We start from the raw sequence: 20,099 nt of genomic DNA, 5'->3' as shown, positions 1-20,099 counted from the left end.
GAAATACATTAATTGCTTCAAAAGTCCTTTCTAAAAATGTTAAAATTGAATTGATCAGTTTTGTCATGTCAAGTTTTGCAGGATTACAAGATGGAAGGAGCCTCCAATAAAGTTTATTATGACATTGTCAATAAAAGGTGGTTCTGATTCCCAATATATGTTGGTAGAGCTAGGGTTAATTTCTGAAAAAGAAACTGTGTATAAAAATTTTGTTGTTGTCTCAACAACAACAACAAAGTTAAATATAGTTAAAAATAGTAATGTGTACAATAACAATAACTATACAGTAGTAGTAATAAACTTTACACAGAGTGGTTACTTTTCCTTTACAGCTGTACATTAATATACATATTGTCACAGTAGGTTATAAGTACAAATGATGAAGTAAAACTTTAACCACACAAAGAAAGGCTACAGCTTACAAAACAGTTTACAACTGAAGCAATAAAACTGAACAGAGTGAGTGATTGTGATCAATCATGAATTTATGAAAGAGTGTGAGCTCAATAGAATTATATCATAGCATACATGATATTCTGGCAAACAAATATCGTTCAAATTGATTTCTGAATGCCAAACATGCCTCTTATATACAGAATGTAGATGGCCTTACCCTGCCTACCTACCAGTAGTTGTGCTGAAATGTTAATCATTTGCATATCTAAGCATGTAGCACATTTGATGCCAATTTTATGCTTGTTTCATGATGCCTAAAGGATGTTGCAATTTTAATGTACAGCATTGCACAATAAAAAACAGTAATGTGTACAATAACAATAACTATGCAGTAATGGTAATAAACTTTACACAGAGTGGTTACTTTTCCTTTACAGCTGTACATTAATATACAAATTGTCACAGTAGGTTGTAAGTACAAATGATGAAGTAATGGCTTAAATGATTACCTAAAATAAGGAAACAATTAACTGAAGTTTCCAACTTTTTGTGGAACATGAGAACTCCAAATAAAACATTTTATATATTTCCAGAAAAGAATCTTCTACATAATAAAACCAGGAGCCAAATAGGTACTTCTTTAAATTATCATAAAACAGAATTATACTACTTATTGTATCATTGATATCGTAAGGCAGTGAACCAAATATTTCAGCACCAATATTCTTTACCCATTTAATACAAGCAGTAAGCACTTCAGCTCAGAATGGAGATTATTTTTCCTTCTAAAATTATGGTCATGATACCACCAATATGTTCCATACTGAGTAGCATTAATTATGACAAAACACATCAAAGCCTATACGTACTGAGATGCTGTACTTGTTATACTAAATTATTTGCAAAAATATGGCATGAGTTTCAGGGAGAAACACACAAAGTAGGAATCATAAAAGTTACTCCACTCATAATGATTAAAACTTACATCAATATTTTCGTGCCAACGTCAACCAACACTTAATATTCTATACTACCATCCATAATATTCTAAACTACAATCCTTTCTGTTTTACATAACGTATTTTAGTGTTTAATGTCACAAAACTTCAGTAATTAAAGCAGACTATTTTACTTTCTTGAAAGAACAAACTAAAAAATCCAAGAATTATGTAAAAAAAAAGTGCAGTACAAAACTCACCTTTTTTCGTAGAGGATACTGGGATAATTCCCAACCAAATGCTTGTTCTTCTTCATTGAAACGATCAATCTGCTCAAGAGCTTTCTGAACACGTGCATCTAAACGTTGGGCTTTCTTCAAATACTTTGGCAGTTTATCAAGTTCTCCAAATGTTTCAAATTCATCTGCTCGTTTGTCATATAACTCTAAGTCCTCTTCAAAAGCTTTAATTTTAGTCTGTGTCATCAACAAAATTATATGAGCATTATTCAGTAATTGATAATACAAAAAGTTGCTACAGCATGTAATAGAGAAAAAATACCTTAAGGGCCTCTTGGAATTCCAAAGTTTTTTGTTCTACAATAGCACGATGCTCATCAAAAACACTGGGCATGCGCCTAAACCATTCAAATGTAATGGCATTCTGTTCCATTTCCAAAGGTGTGAATGTTGTGTAGTCGACAAGGAAAAGCAAGTAGCGACATACTTCACGAATTCGTTCCTCCATTTCAAAATCAGTCTGACTTTCCATAACCCGGACCTTTGCAATGTATTCCATCAATTCAGCAGTATTACCAGGTGCTGTCAAAGCTTCATTTGACATTTTTTCATATTCCTCTCCTAACCTACAATTTCAATAACACATTTAGAAAGTTAAAATCCTTGATATACATATCAGAAACCACAAGTACTTCAGAAATCATACTATAAAAAAGGTTGTGATGAATTAATTCTTTCTTAAAACTTGTAAAATTGTATCTTGTTGGTGCAAAAGTTGTGGTTTGTTTTTGGTTTGATAACCATTTATGTTGTGAACACTGGAGCACAATTAATCCAAAATACATTCAATTCCATTGCCACACACATCTATGTTAGACCAGCCACTCAGTTCTACATTTAAAGTTATCCACAGTTATGAAGTTCTAGTATTAAACACAAATATGAAAACTATCTTATTCATTAAATGAAATTCCTGAAAGATTGTTGAATACAGAAAAGATTAAAGTCAGCAGTTGGAAGATCAGAAGAATATTGATAAACCTGGAATTACATCCAAAATGAGTATTAGTTGTTATAGTAGTAGTAATAGTCTGGAATTACCTCCAAAATGAGTATTAGTAGCAGCAGCAGCAGCAGCAGCAGTAGTAGTAATAGTAGTAGTAGAAGAAGAAGAATTTGTTGTTGTTGTTGTTGTTGTTTAATTCATCAGTGGGTTACTTTTACATGGATATTGGACATATCATGGAGTTACAATTTGTCACTGTTGCTGTAGTCTTCAGTCCTAAGACTGGTTTGATGCAGCAGTAAACAACAGTCTATCCTGTACAAGCCTCTTTATCTGTGCATAACCATGGCAACCTATGTCTTTTTGAATCTGCTTGCTTTATTCAAGCACTGATCATCACTGCACATTTTTACACCCCACACCTCCTTCTGTTATCAAATCAAAGATTCCTTGGAGCCTCAGGATGTGTCCTACCAATCAATCCCTGCTCTTAGTCAACTTACAAACAAATTTCTTTTTTCCCACATTCAATACACTCTCTCCTCACCAGTTATTCGATCTACCCATTTGATCTCCATTATTTTTGGTAGTGAAACATGGACTGTGGGAAAACCGGAACAGAAGAGAATTGAAGCATTTGAGATGTGGTGCAATAGACGAATGTTGAAAATTAGGTGGACTGATAAGGTAAGGAATGAGGAGGTTCTACGCAGAATCGGAGAGGAAAGGAATATGTGGAAAACACTGACAAGGAGAAGGGACAGGATTATAGGACATCTGCTAAGACATGAGGGAATGACTTCCATGGTACTAGAGGGAGCTGTAGAAGGCAAAAACTGTAGAGGAAGACAGAGATTGGAATACGTCAAGCAAATAATTGAGGACATAGGTTGCAAGTGCTACTCTGAGATGAAGAGGTTAGCACAGGAAAGGAATTCGTGGCGGGCCGCATCAAACCAGTCAGTAGACTGATGACCAAAAAAAAAAAAAATTCTTCTGTAGCACCAGATTTGAAGAGTTTGATTTTCTTCTTGTCTGAATTCTTCTTGTCTGAACTAATTAACATGCACATTTCATTACCATACCAAGCTACAATCCATACAAAGGCCTCCAGAAAAGAATTGCTAACTTTTAAATTCCTGTTCACTGTTCACAAATTTTTATTTTTCAGAATCACTTTTCTTTTTATTGCCAGTCTGTATTTGACATCCTCTCTATATCAGGCACTGTCAGTTATTTCAAAATCTTAAACATGGCTGCAAAATAGCAGCTGTGTAATTCTGAAGAGATTGAAAACTGGTTGGCTGATTTTTCAATCTCTTTACTGTCAGTTATTTTGCTGCCCAAATATCAAAACCCATCCACTGCTTTTTGTTTCTCACCTCCTAATTTAATTTTATCCACATCATCTGATATAACTTGACTGGTTAAAGTTCCCATTGTTTTACATTTATTGATGTTCATCTTTTAACCTCTTTTCAAGAAATTATCCATTCTATCCAACTGGTCTTCCAAGTCCTTTGCACCCAATGTCACCAGCAAATCTCAGAGTTTATATTTCTTCAATTACTTTCAAAAATTTCTGCTTGGTAGCCTTAATTGTTTCTTCAGTGTACAGCTTAATCTTTCAGAGCACATCAAATTCTTCTCACAGTATCATCTCTCCCATCTCATCTTCATCTACCTCCCCTTCTCTTTCTATAAAGTTGTCTTCAAATTTGTTTCCCTTGCATAGGCTCTCTATGTATTCCTTCCACCTTTCAGCCTTACTTTCTTTGCTTGCCATCCATTCTCTTTTCTCTAAAGACCTCTTTAATTATTCAATAGGCAGCATCTATAATTCCCATAGTCATGGGTGCTTCTACAGCCTCACATTTCTTGTCTACTTTGCCATTTTGCACTTACTGCCAATCTAATTTTTTATACATTCAAATTCTTTTTTGTCTGAATATTTAAATTTCCTTCTTTAGTCAGATACAGTTAGTATCTCTTGTGTACAGAGTGCGGGCATGCTCTGGTGGAGGATGATGAATCATGATGAGTTAGAAGCCACTCAGAAGCTTATAATCCCTTTATTACATATAGCAAAGGTTTGTAGTAAGACTCGGGTCATTTCTTTGCTTAGTGTGGCCCACAAATGGCCCTATCTTGTGTAGGGCTGATGCAGCAGACTGACGTGGTCTGCTGAGAATGGAACACAATCCTGTGCAGTTGTGGCGAGTGAAGGGTATAGACATCCAGGCAGTGAATGCCAGATCAGTGGCTGTCTGGTGCTGCCTGGTGCTAGTGAGTGCCCCAGTGTCTCAGCAGCTAGGGGGGCTACAGTTTGACCATTGCCCATTAGATTTCTGTTGGACCCCTCGGCCCATGGTCCTGACAGGTTGACTGCAGGACATTGCCGACCTCACTACGGAGGCCAACACTATGACAGTTAACTACTCAATGATTTGCTGCTTCAATGCATGGCCAGCCTATCCAGACAGCCAGTATTTGTTTGTAGCAAAACAAGTTTGTTAGGGTGTGTGGCTGTATATATGTCAAATATGCCAAGCGTCAAAGTGTCTCTGGTTATGGTTACTGTCTGGGCATTGTTCAGAAGAAGAACGGTGATGCCTGGTGAGCACTCTGGTGCAATGTTGGGTTAGTGTATTGCCATAAGTTATCTGCTTTACAGCATCAAGCCTCTCTACATAGGCTGATGTCATTACACACTTCTCCTCTTTAAAAAACTCAACCCATAGAATTCTCCCTGTTGCTGAATCTGGAACTAGTTAATTCCTTACAGTTCACTGTGGACACATCTTGTCTATCTATAGCTCACAACATCTATCAGAGTTCATATGCGACACTTTAACAGTTAAAGGCCCCTGATAACAATCAAACATGTTTGTCATTTCACTGTTTTATACCCATGGGTCTGTCAAACAAGCTCACGGATATAACAATACAGTTTGTCAAATTTAACCTCACTTTTAAAGCAGCTGTCACACTGCATTTATCAAGTGATTAAGTAATATTGACACTAGTGAGGGTGACTACAAATGCAAATAAAGCATTTCTTGCATTGACTTTAGCACTATGTGTAAAGAAGATAAAGAAAATAATGTGCTGGTCCAGGGAATGGCTGAAACTGAGAGGTAAATATACCAATGAAAATCTGCTAAAGGAGATATTCCATTCAGATTGTTATAATTACAACAACTTTCTCCAAATGGACAGCTAAACTTTTAATTTACTTCACACTCACATTAAAAAAAAAATGTGAAAATTTATTCTCTCCTACTTGGTCCCCTAATGAAAGTTCATTAAAACACCACTATGTGGGGACATATACATTGTCCATGAATGAATTGAGAGTTTTGATTTATTTCATTTAATTGCATTCTTGGTTGTATGTTGTGTGTAAAATATTCAGTTTCTTCTTAATGTCTTCCTACATAATATATGGCTGAGAAACATGCAACACCTCTAGCGTTTTGGTAATTGCCAGTACTCTTTTGTTTTTATCCTCGATTACAGTTTGCAAAACTGTGGAAACTCATAAGTCAGTAAATAAATTGCCATTAAAACTCTTTCTCACAGGAAGTGCATGTCAAAATGTTAAAACAAATGATAGCCACCATTTTGTCACATCAGTCATCAATCAAAATTTAGTTGCAAACTACAAAATAATTTGACAAAACTAACGAAACTGAAGAAATTGTTTGATTAGTTACAGATGCCTTAAGACAAATACACAGACATATGACATGTTTGAAAGACTTCAAAGGTTCCAGGGTTCCAGTCACTGCCTGTCCCTGAAAACTAACACTAGTCATGAGAACAAATACCAGAAATGTGTTATCACACTTTCACTACACACGCCTACATTCCCTTTTGTGGTTCATTCACCTGCAGCACTCTCCAAGCTATAATATGAATGCGTGGTGTCTGTTCTTTCAGGCACGTACTAAAGAACAGACACCATGCAGAATTCTCAGCTGTTATACATTATATGTAAATTGAAGGTGGAGAGGGGAAGAAAGGAAAGGAAAGGAAAGGTGAGAGATTACTGCTGTCAGCTGTACTGGGACATTACGCAGAATCGGCGGCTATGAGGAAAAATCTGTACCAGACTGAGATTCGAACCCGGGATCTCCTGCTTGCCAGGCTGGTCCAGTAACCACTATGCCACTTGGGACACAATGTTATCGCAACTGTACGGACTACCTCAGCTCACCTCATGGTCAATACACACTCCCATTGAGCGCCACCTATCTGTAGCCCCTGTCCATTTCATCCATATTTGCTCTTTCAAGATTCCTATAGGAGGTCGGACATGTTTGTGCTTCTGCACTGAAGGAGGTGGATTCATTGCCCAGCTAGTCCTATCAAGTTATATGAATGTGAGCTGTCTGTTCTTTTGGACATGTCCTAAAGAACAGATACCATGCAGAACCGCAGTTATACATTATATGCAAACTGAAAGTGGAGAGGGGAAGAAAGGAAAGGGAAGGGATCACTGCTGTCAGCTGCACTGGAACATTATGCGGAATCGGCAGCGATGGGTGAAAATGTGTACCAGACTAGGACTCAAACCCAGAATGTCTTGCTTACTGGGTATGCAGTAACCACTGCGCCATCGATGATACAGTGTTATCACAACTGTTCTTAGGACTGGTCTCAGCACGTTCTGTTCTTAGGCGGAGCAATCATCGCAAAATAAATGAGTCACAGTCTGTGTCTGTATGGGTTAAAGCAGCTCTTAATTGCAGCAAGATTAAAGTTGCTATATCGGCTCGTCTCATGACCCATCCACACTCCCAGTGAGTGCCACCTATCCACAGCAACTGTTAATTTCCTCCACATTCATTCTTGCAATATTCCCACAGGAGGTCAGATGTATTTGTGCAGCTGCACTGAAGAAGGTGCATTCATTGCCCAGCTAGGCCTATCAAGTAATATGAATGTGTGGTGTCTGTTTTTTCGGACATGGGGCCACTTTCTGGCATCAAGTGTCATGGCTTTTCTTTTATCCAGAGGTTTCTACTGGGCCTTGTTCTTTTTGCCTATTAGACCCTCCGCTGTCATCACTATTTCATCCTTCAAAATCATCCATCCATCTTTTATTGTACTGCTTTCCTCCATTTCAGTCCTTCATTGCCTAATGCAATTTTTGAAACCTCGTGTTGTTTCAATTTATCAATGTTTTCGTTTTTGGATATTATTATTATAATTATTTATTTGTCAGATTCTGCAAAACCATATAATCAAGAGCTACTGGGTCATGGAGTGAGTCAGAACATAGTTGACAGAATGGTGATTTGGAAATTTATAAACAAAGAATTAAAGAATTAATAAAACATGAAAAAACGAGAAATCATGAATAAATAACACATTACAGAGAAATGTTCTCAACTACTGTGAGTAGCTTCTGTGCAGAATAGAATTTGTGTGCTGCAGTGGAACGTTTCAACTTGGATTTGAATACTTATCATGCAGTTTTTTCAGTTCTGAAAATGAAATGTTCTGAATACTGCACCCTTTCAGTGCAATGCTTAAGGAAAAGTTGTCCAAGTTCCCTGAATGAATGTTGCAGTTTCTTCTGAATAAGTCAACACTGTCAACAACAATAAATCCCAAGATGTAATATATGTACAATTAGAATCAGGAGGCACCTGAACAACAACCTACATGAAGTTCATGAACTGACACCACAGATCAATGACTGCCCATTTTCAGGCTAAGAATATCCTCATTGAGTGCACACCATAGTACCGTACAGAACACCATAAAAGATAATAGAATCAAACTCAGCATCGCAAATAAATCTTTGTGTTTCAGTATCAAAGACACTGGAAATCATTCTTAAGGTTCTAATGGTTTCGGTGACAAGAGAAGCAGTGCAAAACTGGATTGCGAACTTCACACTTCTCTTACTACAGTTGACTTACTTGCTATGTTTAGCCAATCCTTTTCTCTGGCTATGCGGCTGTGTCGATTCCATAACTTCTCCTCTGAAGAAATAATGCTGGTTAGAGGAACCAAAAAATTACTATCTCACTCAGTTGAAATAACTCGGTACTCTCATACTTCAGTTCAGCTCAGGGGGATTTTCCTTTCCATAAGTTTCATATAAGCATACAAACTCTTGCAAGTCAACTACACTGAGACCCATTAAATACAATTAAATATAATCACAACTGACTGGTTTTAACAACCAAATAATTTATAGACGTCCCATGCGTCCTGCTTCATTCAGAGCTAAGACATGAAGTAAGTTAAAAGTCTATAGTCAAATGTTTGATATTCTTTTTTCAACAATCACATTCACTAACGCACAAAGAATAGCATTTAATTACTCCATGTCCTCTCACACAGCGTCTGTGGCTCTTGCGGCAAACACTTATCGGCATCCTTTGACTGCCCCGCTTATCATCTTCTCATTACAAACTTCCAATATGCACACAGAAACTGGCAGCGCAGTAGATACGTTTCCGCTCTCTTACTTACTTTTAAAATATTGGGTGATGAAGACAGTGGGAGGCTGAGTGTCTCTAGAATTTACACCGAAATTCTTGAGTCACTACATATCCCTCCCCTTAGCTCGAACATGTGATATTTTATACATATTCATTGTTGTTGTTGTTGTGGTCTTCAGTCCTGAGACTGGTTTGATGCAGCTCTCCATGCTACTCTATCCTGTGCAAGCTTTTTCATCTCCCAGTACCTACTGCAACCTACATCCTTCTGAATCTGCTTAGTGTATTCATCTCTTGGTCTCCCTCTACGATTTTTACCCTCCACGCTGCCCTCCAATACTAAATTGGTGATGCCTCAGAACATGTCCTACCAACCGATCCCTTCTTCTGGTCAAGTTGTGCCACAAACTTCTCTTCTCCCCAATCCTATTCAATACTTCCTCATTAGTTATGTGATCTACCCATCTAATCTTCAGCATTCTTCTGTAGCACCACATTTCAAAAGCTTCTATTCTCTTCTTGTCCAAACTATTTATCGTCCATGTTTCACTTCCATACATGGCTACACTCCATACGAATACTTTCAGAAATGACTTCCTGACACTGAAATCGATACTGGATGTTAACAAATTTCTCTTCTTTAGAAACGCTTTCCTTGCCATTGCCAGCCTACATTTTATATCCTCTCTACTTCGACCATCATCAGTTATTTTGCTCCCCAAATAGCAAAACTCCTTTTCTACTTTAAGTGCCTCATTTCCTAATCTAATTCCCTCAGCATCACCCGACTTAATTAGACTACATTCCATTATCCTTGTTTTGCTTTTGTTGATGTTCATCTTATATCCTCCTTTCAAGACACTGTCCATTCCATTCAATTGCTCTTCCAAGTCCTTTGCTGTCTCTGACAGAATTACAATGTCATCAGCGAACCTCAAAGTTTTTATTTCTTCTCCATGAATTTTAATACCTACTCCTAATTTTTCTTTTGTTTCCTTTACTGCTTGCTCAATATACAGATTGAACAACATCGGGGAGAGGCTACAACCCTGTCTTACTCCCTTCCCAACCACTGCTTCCCTTTCATGTTCCTCGACTCTTATAACTGCCATCTGGTTTCTGTAGAAATTGTAAATAGCCTTTCGCTCCCTGTATTTTACCCCTGCCACCTTTAGAATTTGAAAGAGAGTATTCCAGTCAACATTGTCAAAAGCTTTCTCTAAGTCTACAAATGCTAGAAACGTAGGTTTGCCTTTCCTTAATCTTTCTTCTAAGATAAGTCGTAAGGTCAGTATTGCCTCACGTGTTCCAGTGTTTCTACGGAATCCAAACTGATCTTCCCCGAGGTTGGCTTCTACTAGTTTTTCCATTCGTCTGTAAAGAATTCGTGTTAGTATTTTGCAGCTGTGACTTATTAAGCTGATAGTTCGGTAATTTTCACATCTGTCAACACCTGCTTTCTTTGGGATTGGAATTATTATATTCTTCTTGAAGTCTGAGGGTATTTCGCCTGTTTCATACATCTTGCTCACCAGATGGTAGAGTTTTGTCAGGACTGGCTCTCCCATGGCCGTCAGTAGTTCCAATGGAATATTGTCTACTCCGGGGGCCTTGTTTCGACTCAGGTCTTTCAGTGCTCTGTCAAACTCTTCACGCAGTATCATGTCTCCCATTTCATCTTCATCTACATCCTCTTCCATTTCCATAATATTGTCCTCAAGTACATCGCCCTTGTATAGACCCTCTATATACTCCTTCCACCTTCTGCTTTCCCTTCTTTGCTTAGAACTGGGTTTCCATCTGAGCTCTTGATATTCATACAAGTCATTCTCTTATCTCCAAAGGTCTCTTTAATTTTCCTGTAGGCGGTATCTATCTTACCCCTAGCGAGATAGGCCTCTACATCCTTACATTTGTCCTCTAGCCATCCCTGCTTAGCCATTTTGCACTTCCTGTCGATCTCATTTTTGAGACGTTTGTATTCCTTTTTGCCTGTTTCACTTACTGCATTTTTATATTTTCTCCTTTCATCAATTAAATTCAGTATTTCTTCTGTTACCCAAGGATTTCTACTAGCCCTCGTCTTTTTACCTACTTGATCCTTTGCTGCCTTCACTACTTCATCCCTCAAAGCTACCCATTCTTCTTCTACTGTATATATTTCCCCCATTCCTGTCAATTGCTCCATTATGCTCTCCCTGAAACTCTGTACAACCTCTGGTTCTTTTAGTTTATCCAGGTCCCATCTCCTTAAATTCCCACCTTTTTGCAGTTTCTTCAGTTTTAATCTACAGTTCATAACCAATAGATTGTGGTCAGAGTCCACATCTGCCCCTGGAAATGTCTTACAATTTAAAACCTGGTTCCTAAATCTCTGTCTTACCATTATATAATCTATCTGATACCTTTTAGTATCTCCAGGGTTCTACCATGTACACAACCTTCTTTCATGATTCTTAAACCAAGTGTTAGTTATGATTATGTTGTGCTCTGTGCAAAATTCTACAAGGCGGCTTCCTCTTTCATTTCTGTCCCCCAATCCATATTCACCTACTATGTTTCCTTCTCTCCCTTTTCCTACACTCGAATTCCAGTCACCCATGACTATTAAATTTTCGTCTCCCTTCACAATCTGAATAATTTCTTTTATTTCATCATACATTTCTTCAATTTATTCGTCATCTGCAGAGCTAGTTGGCATATAAACTTGTACTACTGTAGTAGGTGTGGGCTTCGTATCTATCTTGGCCACAATAATGCGTTCACTATGCTGTTTGTAGTAGCTTACCCGCATTCCTATTTTCCTATTCATTATTAAACCTACTCCTGCATTACCCCTATTTGATTTTGTGTTTATAACCCTGTAGTCACCTGACCAGAAGTCTTGTTCCTCCTGCCACCGAACTTCACTAATTCCCACTATATCTAACTTCAACCTATCCATTTCCCTTTTTAAATTTTCTAACCTACCTGCCCGATTAAGGGATCTGACATTCCACGCTCCGATCCGTAGAACGCCAGTTTTCTTTCTCCTGATAACGACATCCTCTTGAGTAGTCCCCGCCCAGAGATCCGAATGGGGGACTATTTTACCTCTGGAATATTTTACCCAAGAGGACGCCATCATCATTTAATCATACAGTAAAGCTGCATGTCCTCGGGAAAAATTACGGCTGTAGTTTCCCCTTGCTTTCAGCCGTTCGCAGTACCAGCACAGCAAGGCCGTTTTGGTTATTGTTACAAGCCCAGATCAGTCAATCATCCAGACTGTTGCCCTTGCAACTACTGAAAAGGCTGCTGCCCCTCTTCAGGAATCACACGTTTGTCTGGCCTCTCAACAGATACCCCTCTGTTGTGGTTGCACCTACGGTACGGCTATCTGTATCGCTGAGGCACGCAAGCCTCCCCACCAGCGGCAAGGTCCATGGTTCATGGGGGGGCAGGACATATTCATTATGTACTTTAATATCTCACATAACTCTAATTTACATTTTAAACAGTATACATTTCTTTTTGTAATCGTGTCCTTAATATCTAGCTCTTCTTTCTTCATTTTGATAATAACTATCTGAGCAAATCGCCTAATGTTGGGGTTAGTACTCCAGGTGTCATAAACGCTTAATTGTTTCTTTCTTCATTCTAATTCTCTGTACAATTTTTTCTTTAGTACATAATAGTTTTATTACCTACAGTAGCTTGTAGTCTGGAGGAACTCTGGGCAAATGAAATTGTTCTTTTCGACACTTATAAATACAAAACATAATAATACTAGTGGAATAGAGAATTCAAATTTACCAGAATAATTCCTACAAAATGTGTGACTTCTGCCATGATACTGTCCTTTTCCCTTTAGGTGCAGTACCTACACCTTACATACGAGTTGACCCTATGACTGCACTTCCTCCTTCTGTTTCGGTAGGTATGCCCCTCTTAATTCCTATTTTCCTATGGTACACGTCAATCCCCTTCTTGGTGCCCCTGTCCGCACAGTATAGGCCAGCCTTTCTCAGGTCTGCCTATCTGCCCTTTATATTCAATAAATACTGGGTGTGCCCCCCCCCCTTTACCCTTCCTGGGTAGGACTCATGCCTCATTTCCCAAGTATACATCTTTATGCACACTATAATTAAATATCCTCTGGAAAATAAAATCTATTTCACCCTTAACACTCACTTCCTAATGCTTCACTTAATACCCTAGAGTCTTCCACTACTCTTCCACTTCTAAGCTTCCAGTAGACACCACATTTATATGCACTATTCAATATATCATACAGTTACTTATGCTATACTTGTACCAATATCCTACAAATCAACAGAACAAATGTTCGACTGGCATTCCTGAATAATTATCACAATTAGTTCCTCCCTGGCTTAGGCTCTCCTTAATTTTTTTATATTCTTATGTACATATGCAATATATAGTTTTTTTCATGTACCTAGGCAATGTACAGATGTCATAGTGAACGACAATGTGTGCCTATTACCCTAAAATGTCCCTATATAGCCATGTGGGTGATGTAGAACCATCACAGTAAATGACAGCATGTGCATCCTTTCCCCCTACAACCCTTGAAAGTTCTCCCCTTTTGATGAGTAAGATTATTGTTTGCATAGTCGTATTTTTTGTGCGTATGCATAAGTGTGTATGCGTAGCCTGATTCTTTGGCCTACTTATATAAAATAAGTTGAAGGTTATTGGAAACCACGGAAAATGGGAATGACTTCTGCGATAGAAGTATACAAATATGTAAAGAGGAAAAGATAGAGAGGTACTCAAATGAGAAGTAAGAAAGGAAAAAGTAGAAATGTTTGCTACGATCAAAGAAGAGAAAGAAGGTAGCCCCAAAGACAGGAAACCCTTCCCATCCCCCTTCCCCAGGATCCCTACCTCACCAGTACTTGAGTGAGAAGCTGGAGGAGGTATGGTGTTAATCGTCTTCTACACAATGGACATTCGCACCTTCACCCTTGAGGTCCACGAAGAATAATCTTATCAATACCTATTGAATGGAAAATGGGGAAGAATCAGTCACACTTGTTTGCAAGGGGCATTTGGGAGGTGTGGTGTGTGTTCTGTGTTAGCCATGTTTGTATTTACACTACCCACTCCTCCAAAAAGATATAAACTCTCCCCTATACATCACATTTCATAAAAGGTAAAAAAACATTCTGCATTACATATAAAATTATGTATCATATTATCACAATTATGTAATTATTCACACAAAATCATATTTTCTATGAATCTAATATTCTTTGCAGTTTATTAATCTGCACCCAGGTCTGCATAGACCAACTACACTCATGCTCATAAATTACGGATAATTGCAGACTGTAAGTCCACAGTATTGGTGATAAGTTGAGAAAACTGTCCCGAAACACAAGTGCTATGAAACGCAACTGTTTCCTTCACATGTACCCCAACATCAATATGGGATATGACTACCGTGCACACATACACAGGCCACACAATGGGTTGGCATACTCTGAATCAGGTGGTCGAGCAGCTGCAGGGGTATAGCCTCCCATTCTTGCACCAGTGTCTGTTGGAGCTCCTGAAGTACCCTAGGGGCTTGAAGATGTGCAGCAATACGTTGACCGAGAGCATCCCAGATGTTCTCGATGGGGTTTAGGTCTGGAGAACAGGCAGGCCACTCCATTCACCTGATATCTTCTGTTTCAAGTTACTGCTCCACGATGGCAGTTCGGTGGGGCTGTGCATTATCATCCATCAGGAGGAAGGCGGCACCCACTGCACCCCTGAAAAGGCGGACAAACTGGTGCAAAATGACGTCCCGATATACCTGACTTGTTACAGTTCCTCTGTCAAAGACATGCAGGGGTGTACGTGCACCAATCACAGTCCCACCCCACACCACCAAACCATGACCTCCATACAGAACCCTTTCAAGGACATTAAGGGGTTGGTATCTGGTTCCTGGTACACGCCAGATGAAAACCAGGTGAAAATCACAGTTCAGACTATACCTGGACTCGTCTGTGAACATAACCTGGGACCACTGTTCCAATGACCATGTACTGTGTTCTTGACACCAGGCTTTACAGGCTCTCTTGTGACCAGGGGTCAGTGGAATGTACCTTGCAGGTCTCTGTGTGAATGAACCATGTCTGTTCAGTCGTTTGTAAACTTTGTGTATGGAGACAACTGTTCCAGTGGCTGCGGTAAGGTCCTGATCAAGGCTACCTGTAGTACTCCAAGGCCGTCTGCGGGCACTGATGCTGAGATATTGGTCTTCTTGTGGTGTTGTACACTGTGGACGTCCCGTACTGTAGTGCCTGGACACATTTCCTGTCTGCTGGAATCGTTGCCATAATCTTGAAATCACACTTTGTGGCACACGGAGGGCCCATGCTACGACCTGCTGTGTTTGACCAGCCTCCAGTCTCCCTAGTATTCTATCCCTCATAACGTCATCTATATGTGTTCTTTGAGCCATTTTGAACCCACAGTCACCATTAGCATGTTTGAAAACGTCTGCACGCTTACACCGTACTCTGACACGCACCAACACACCTCTGCATAAGTGGACTGGTGCCAGCACCACCGTGTGACAATCGCATGTCAAATACATAGCATGGTCATACCCCGAGGTGATTTAATCCCGCAAACTGCCCACCAGAGCATTGTTTCACCATGTAGTAGCATTATCCTTAATTTATAAGCATGAGTGTAGATAAGAGATTACTTTCAAAGAACAGCTTAGGCAAAAATAAGACCTAACTATATGTGGATAGTGGAAGAGACTGGCTGACTAGGCGAAAATAAGATCTAACTATATGTGGAGAGCATCGGCTGTTGTCAGCATTACAATTGAGACCACCACTGACTAGAGCGGAGTGTGACGGCAACTTAACAGGCACAATCCTCTAACAACTGAGGACGACTTCTCCTAATGGTGGATGAGAAGGATAGTATAAGAAGTAGAGTGATAGCATAAGAAGCTGGGGGATAGTGTAAGAAGTTGGGGGAATTCAGTGCAGGAAAATTGTATTGCAGAAGAAACACCGAAAACAACTAGGGATCCGATGGTCGTCACTCTGCCCATTAACACAGAACGTTAACATCCTTGGGAGATATACAACTTTATATCCTTAACATTGTATTTCCCTTTTTCTGATCCTGTTACAGGATTTACTAAAAATAAGGCTTTGGGATGTATTACCGCTTGCACTCAGTAAGGTCCTTCATACTTTTGGAAAAATTTATGTGTCTTCTTCTTCAGAGAAGAGCTTTGAGGATACCATTTTACGAGAACTAGGTCATTGACCTTGTACTGAGGTCTGATAGCCTTCTCATTACGTCTACTCACTCGTTGTTGTGCCTTGTCAACTAGATTCTTTGAGACTATTTCCTGTTTAAGTTGGTAATCATCAGTAGGTTGTTCAGGCCAAATGAAACATTTAATAAGAGGATCCCCTATAAAAGGTTTGCCTATTACTTCTAAAGGTGTTAATCCGGTTGATAAATGTGGTAGTTCATTCAAAGTCTTTGATTTTCATTGCCCATAATGTATGGTTTTCATGGCATAAAGTGCGGCATAATTTCCAAATCTCTTCCATTACTCAGTCACATGTTTCTGAAGATGGGTTATAGTTCGATATTAATACTTGGCGAATATCCTCCCATGCTAGAAATTCTTTAAATTCGTTACTGACAAATTGTGGCCCATTATCAGTGAGAAATCATTTTGGTTTGCCTACCTCGAGAAAGTATTGTTGCAGACAGTGTATCACAGTCGGTGTATTAGGTTTCTTAATAGGATACAACTTAACATACTTCAACCAACACTCTATGAGGATAAAAATGTATGACACTTCTCCCTTTCCTTCCGGCAGTGGTCCAAAGAAATCTGCTGCTGTAAGATCGTGTATTGTCTTAGGAATGATTGGATACATTTTGTATTTAATATGAGTGTTACTCTCTTTCACCTTCTGACAGATTTCACAAGTCCTAATTAAAGATGCTACCTAATGTCCTAGCTTCTTAAAACAATAGAAATTATTAATATGAGCTATACATTTCTTCATGCCGAAATGTCCATATCCAATATGAACATACCACACAATCTCATCCTCTATTAACTTCGGGATGCATAAATGCCAATGTTGCGATGTTATACTGTCTCTCACATTATTCCCTATAACCTTCCATTTCTCTGCTTGATTAGGAGGTAAAGACTTTCTAACAAACATAGCAAATATTTCTGTAAAACAGTGATCATGATGGATGTTTTATGTAATGTGCATATTCTACTGTCAAAAAGTTAACTGCAAACATTACGCCAGGCCCTTCTGAATGTTTTAACTATTTCATGCCTACAGGTAACCTAGACAAAGCGTCAGGTACAATATTTTCAGAACCTTTTATATACTGTATTTTAATGTCATATTCCTGTAGGAACAACATCCACTGCATTAATATACTACGTAATAACCGACTATTCATTAAAAAGGATAGAGCCTGGTGATCCATATATATGTGTATTTCTGACCTCCAAACTTGTGTTTGGAATTTTTGGAATCCCCATGCTATTACTAATAGTTCTTTTTCAGTGGCTGTATAGTTTAATTCACGTTTGTCGAGACTGCGGCTAGCAAAAGCTACAGATATGTGATTTGTACTTTCCAGACACCACTCTCCTAGGAAAAGTTCTGCTGTGTAGGCGTCACTGCCAGATGTTGATGTTGGCATGTGGTAAAGGAATGTAGGACATGGATGGAAACTGTCAGGATGCACCTTATTGTAACTCGGCCATAATCTTCAAATGTTTTATTATTCCCTGCTACAGGGCCACGTTCCCCTCTGTCGGCATCACAGGGTCCTGCAATGCCGAGGACACCACTTTGCTGTCTGCAAAACAGCTTGGCGAGGAATGGCTACCTCAGCAACCCGTGCAATGTACTGCAGAATTCCGGCCATGTACAGCCACCAAGTTTTGATGACGTCAGGATGCGCCGGCAGCCGACTCAGTCGTCTCCATCCCCCTTGCCTCTGCACCGCTCTGCTGTGAGCCACAGGGCGGCCCGCTGCATGCTTCTTTCCCATTGTGGTTAAGGTTGCGGCAACAATAAGCACCTGCGATCCAACAGCCAAATCTGTGGCCCTTGCCTCAGGATGCCTGCAGCTTGTGTTGGGAGGCAACAAGACTGCCTGCAGTAACAAGCCGTCGAGTGGCCCACCACTGGCTGGCTCCGGACCCCGCGTTGGTCTCAGAGGGTTGAAACAGCTACCCGCTGTGGACTGGAACGCTGGGGCCCCATCTGCTGCTGTGTGTAGCTGGTGGTGTGACATGCCCCGCCGTCCAAGAGAGATGCCACACTTGAATCCCCCTCGTTAGAAAACCGGTACCTATTTATATGTGGTTGTGTGCCTTTTTTTGCTAACACGCCACTCCGAGTCACGTATTCATAACACCTAGATTGCGCCAGTAGGTCCCTTCTGTCTGTAACTTGTGCCATACAATCCGCTGTGTTTACTCTTTTCTGTGGTTCGACGCTCGTCAGTGTAATTTACTGTCAAAAGGGCCACGCCTAGCAGTAACTTGTGCGCTCAGAAATATTGCAGATCTAACTTTTTCCTATTTTAAACGGTGGTGCCGCTTCATTATTCCCCCCCTTCGGAAAGACCCGGTACCCGGGTCGACCTCTAACTACTCATAAACTTGTTTGGGTTGGCACGTACTTATGCATTTTTACTACTACTATTAGAAAACTTAGATGTGGTCTACTCCTCTTAAAACACATGACATGGGACAAAACATAAAAATTCCTTACTGGATGACCACTCCACTTAATGCTCAATCAACCCCTTACCTACCCGTCTTACACCCTCGGTATCCAATCCACTGGGATTTGGACTACCATCGGTTCCCTCTTGGAACTGGTTCTCTGCCTGATCAGAATGAAAAAAACACACAACACAGTTAAGGCTGCGATGGCACTTGGCACAGAGGTGCTCCAAACAATCGTTACTTGTCATTGCCTTTCCCTATATTGAGCTACATGCTGCACATGCTGCTTGGCTGATATGCACCCCTCTCACTCAGAATGAACTAGATTACGGATCTCAACAGACCTTTGATTTAATAAAGTTTGATTTAACAAAGTCAGATTATGCCTTGACAAAAACTCTTAAGTTGCTTACGGCCAGTGCAGCTGTGGCTGTGTAACATTCAATTGTATGACTCCTGGAACTGACACTGGCAGATGGAAGGTTGGTCCTATTATGTTACACGCAGTTCCATTGATTAAAACTCTGCTCCCCTCAAGCTCTATACGTTTTGCTTCTGCATATACTCCCTGCTCAAAACAACTTGCTACTACTATCAAATTTTCATAGGTGGAGAAGATCCAATGCATTCTGGCCTGTTCCAAGCTCAATTTTGGCTCCTCGATGTCCCTTGGAACTCTATTTCTTTCCTCCTGGCTAAAAATAACTGCACTGTGCACGAGTCCAGATTGGTACTTTTCACCCTGGCTGGACATACCATTACCTTCCCACTACGGCAGCTCCATAATTCCTCCCTTGTCATCTCAGCGCACCGGCTTTTAACTGCCAAGATCAGCAATACCTCCTCAGTTTTTTACTTCTACCAACTTGCTCAATGCTCCCCTTTTCAGTGACCTGAGGACAGTGATCACCATCACCCTTCATCCCTCTTCAAAAAGAGCAGACTCACAATACCTGAAAACACATACAACATATGAAAATACAATGCCTAATTAACTTACGCAAACCCAATGATACATAACAAAAAAAAAAAAAAAAAAAAAAAAAAAAAAAAAAAAAAAAAAAAAAAAAAAAAAACTACAAATACTCTACTACTTGCTGTACTGCAAAGCATATGGTACATCGTGCTGTACTCTATCTTCCTGGTTTTCCCTGCACTTCACACCTCTCTCCACTCTCCATTTCTTCCTCTTCTCTTCCTGTGACAACCCTTAAATGGCCGCAACTGCCCAATGTGCACTATCGTTGTTCTAGTTGGCAGCTGAAGCTTAACATTAATGGGGGAGGTGGTTTCAACACCTTGGTA

At 39.7% G+C, this 20,099-nt stretch overlaps 1 protein-coding gene across 1 annotated transcript in view; it reads right to left on the bottom strand.

Annotated features, from left to right (window-relative positions):
* LOC124776746 (dynein axonemal heavy chain 7-like) overlaps window positions 1–20,099 on the bottom strand; it is an 881,127-nt gene that overhangs the window by 757,412 nt on the left and 103,616 nt on the right. Inside the window, 2 exon segments of the mRNA XM_047251871.1 lie at window positions 1,595–1,810; window positions 1,896–2,199. Of these exon segments, the coding sequence (XP_047107827.1) occupies window positions 1,595–1,810; window positions 1,896–2,199 (520 nt within the window).

Source organism: Schistocerca piceifrons, chromosome 2 (genome assembly GCF_021461385.2).
Source record: "Schistocerca piceifrons isolate TAMUIC-IGC-003096 chromosome 2, iqSchPice1.1, whole genome shotgun sequence".
NCBI lineage: Eukaryota > Metazoa > Arthropoda > Insecta > Orthoptera > Acrididae > Schistocerca > Schistocerca piceifrons.
The sequence above is the reverse complement of the archived record's forward strand: the minus strand, read 5'-3'. Positions and strand labels throughout refer to the sequence as shown.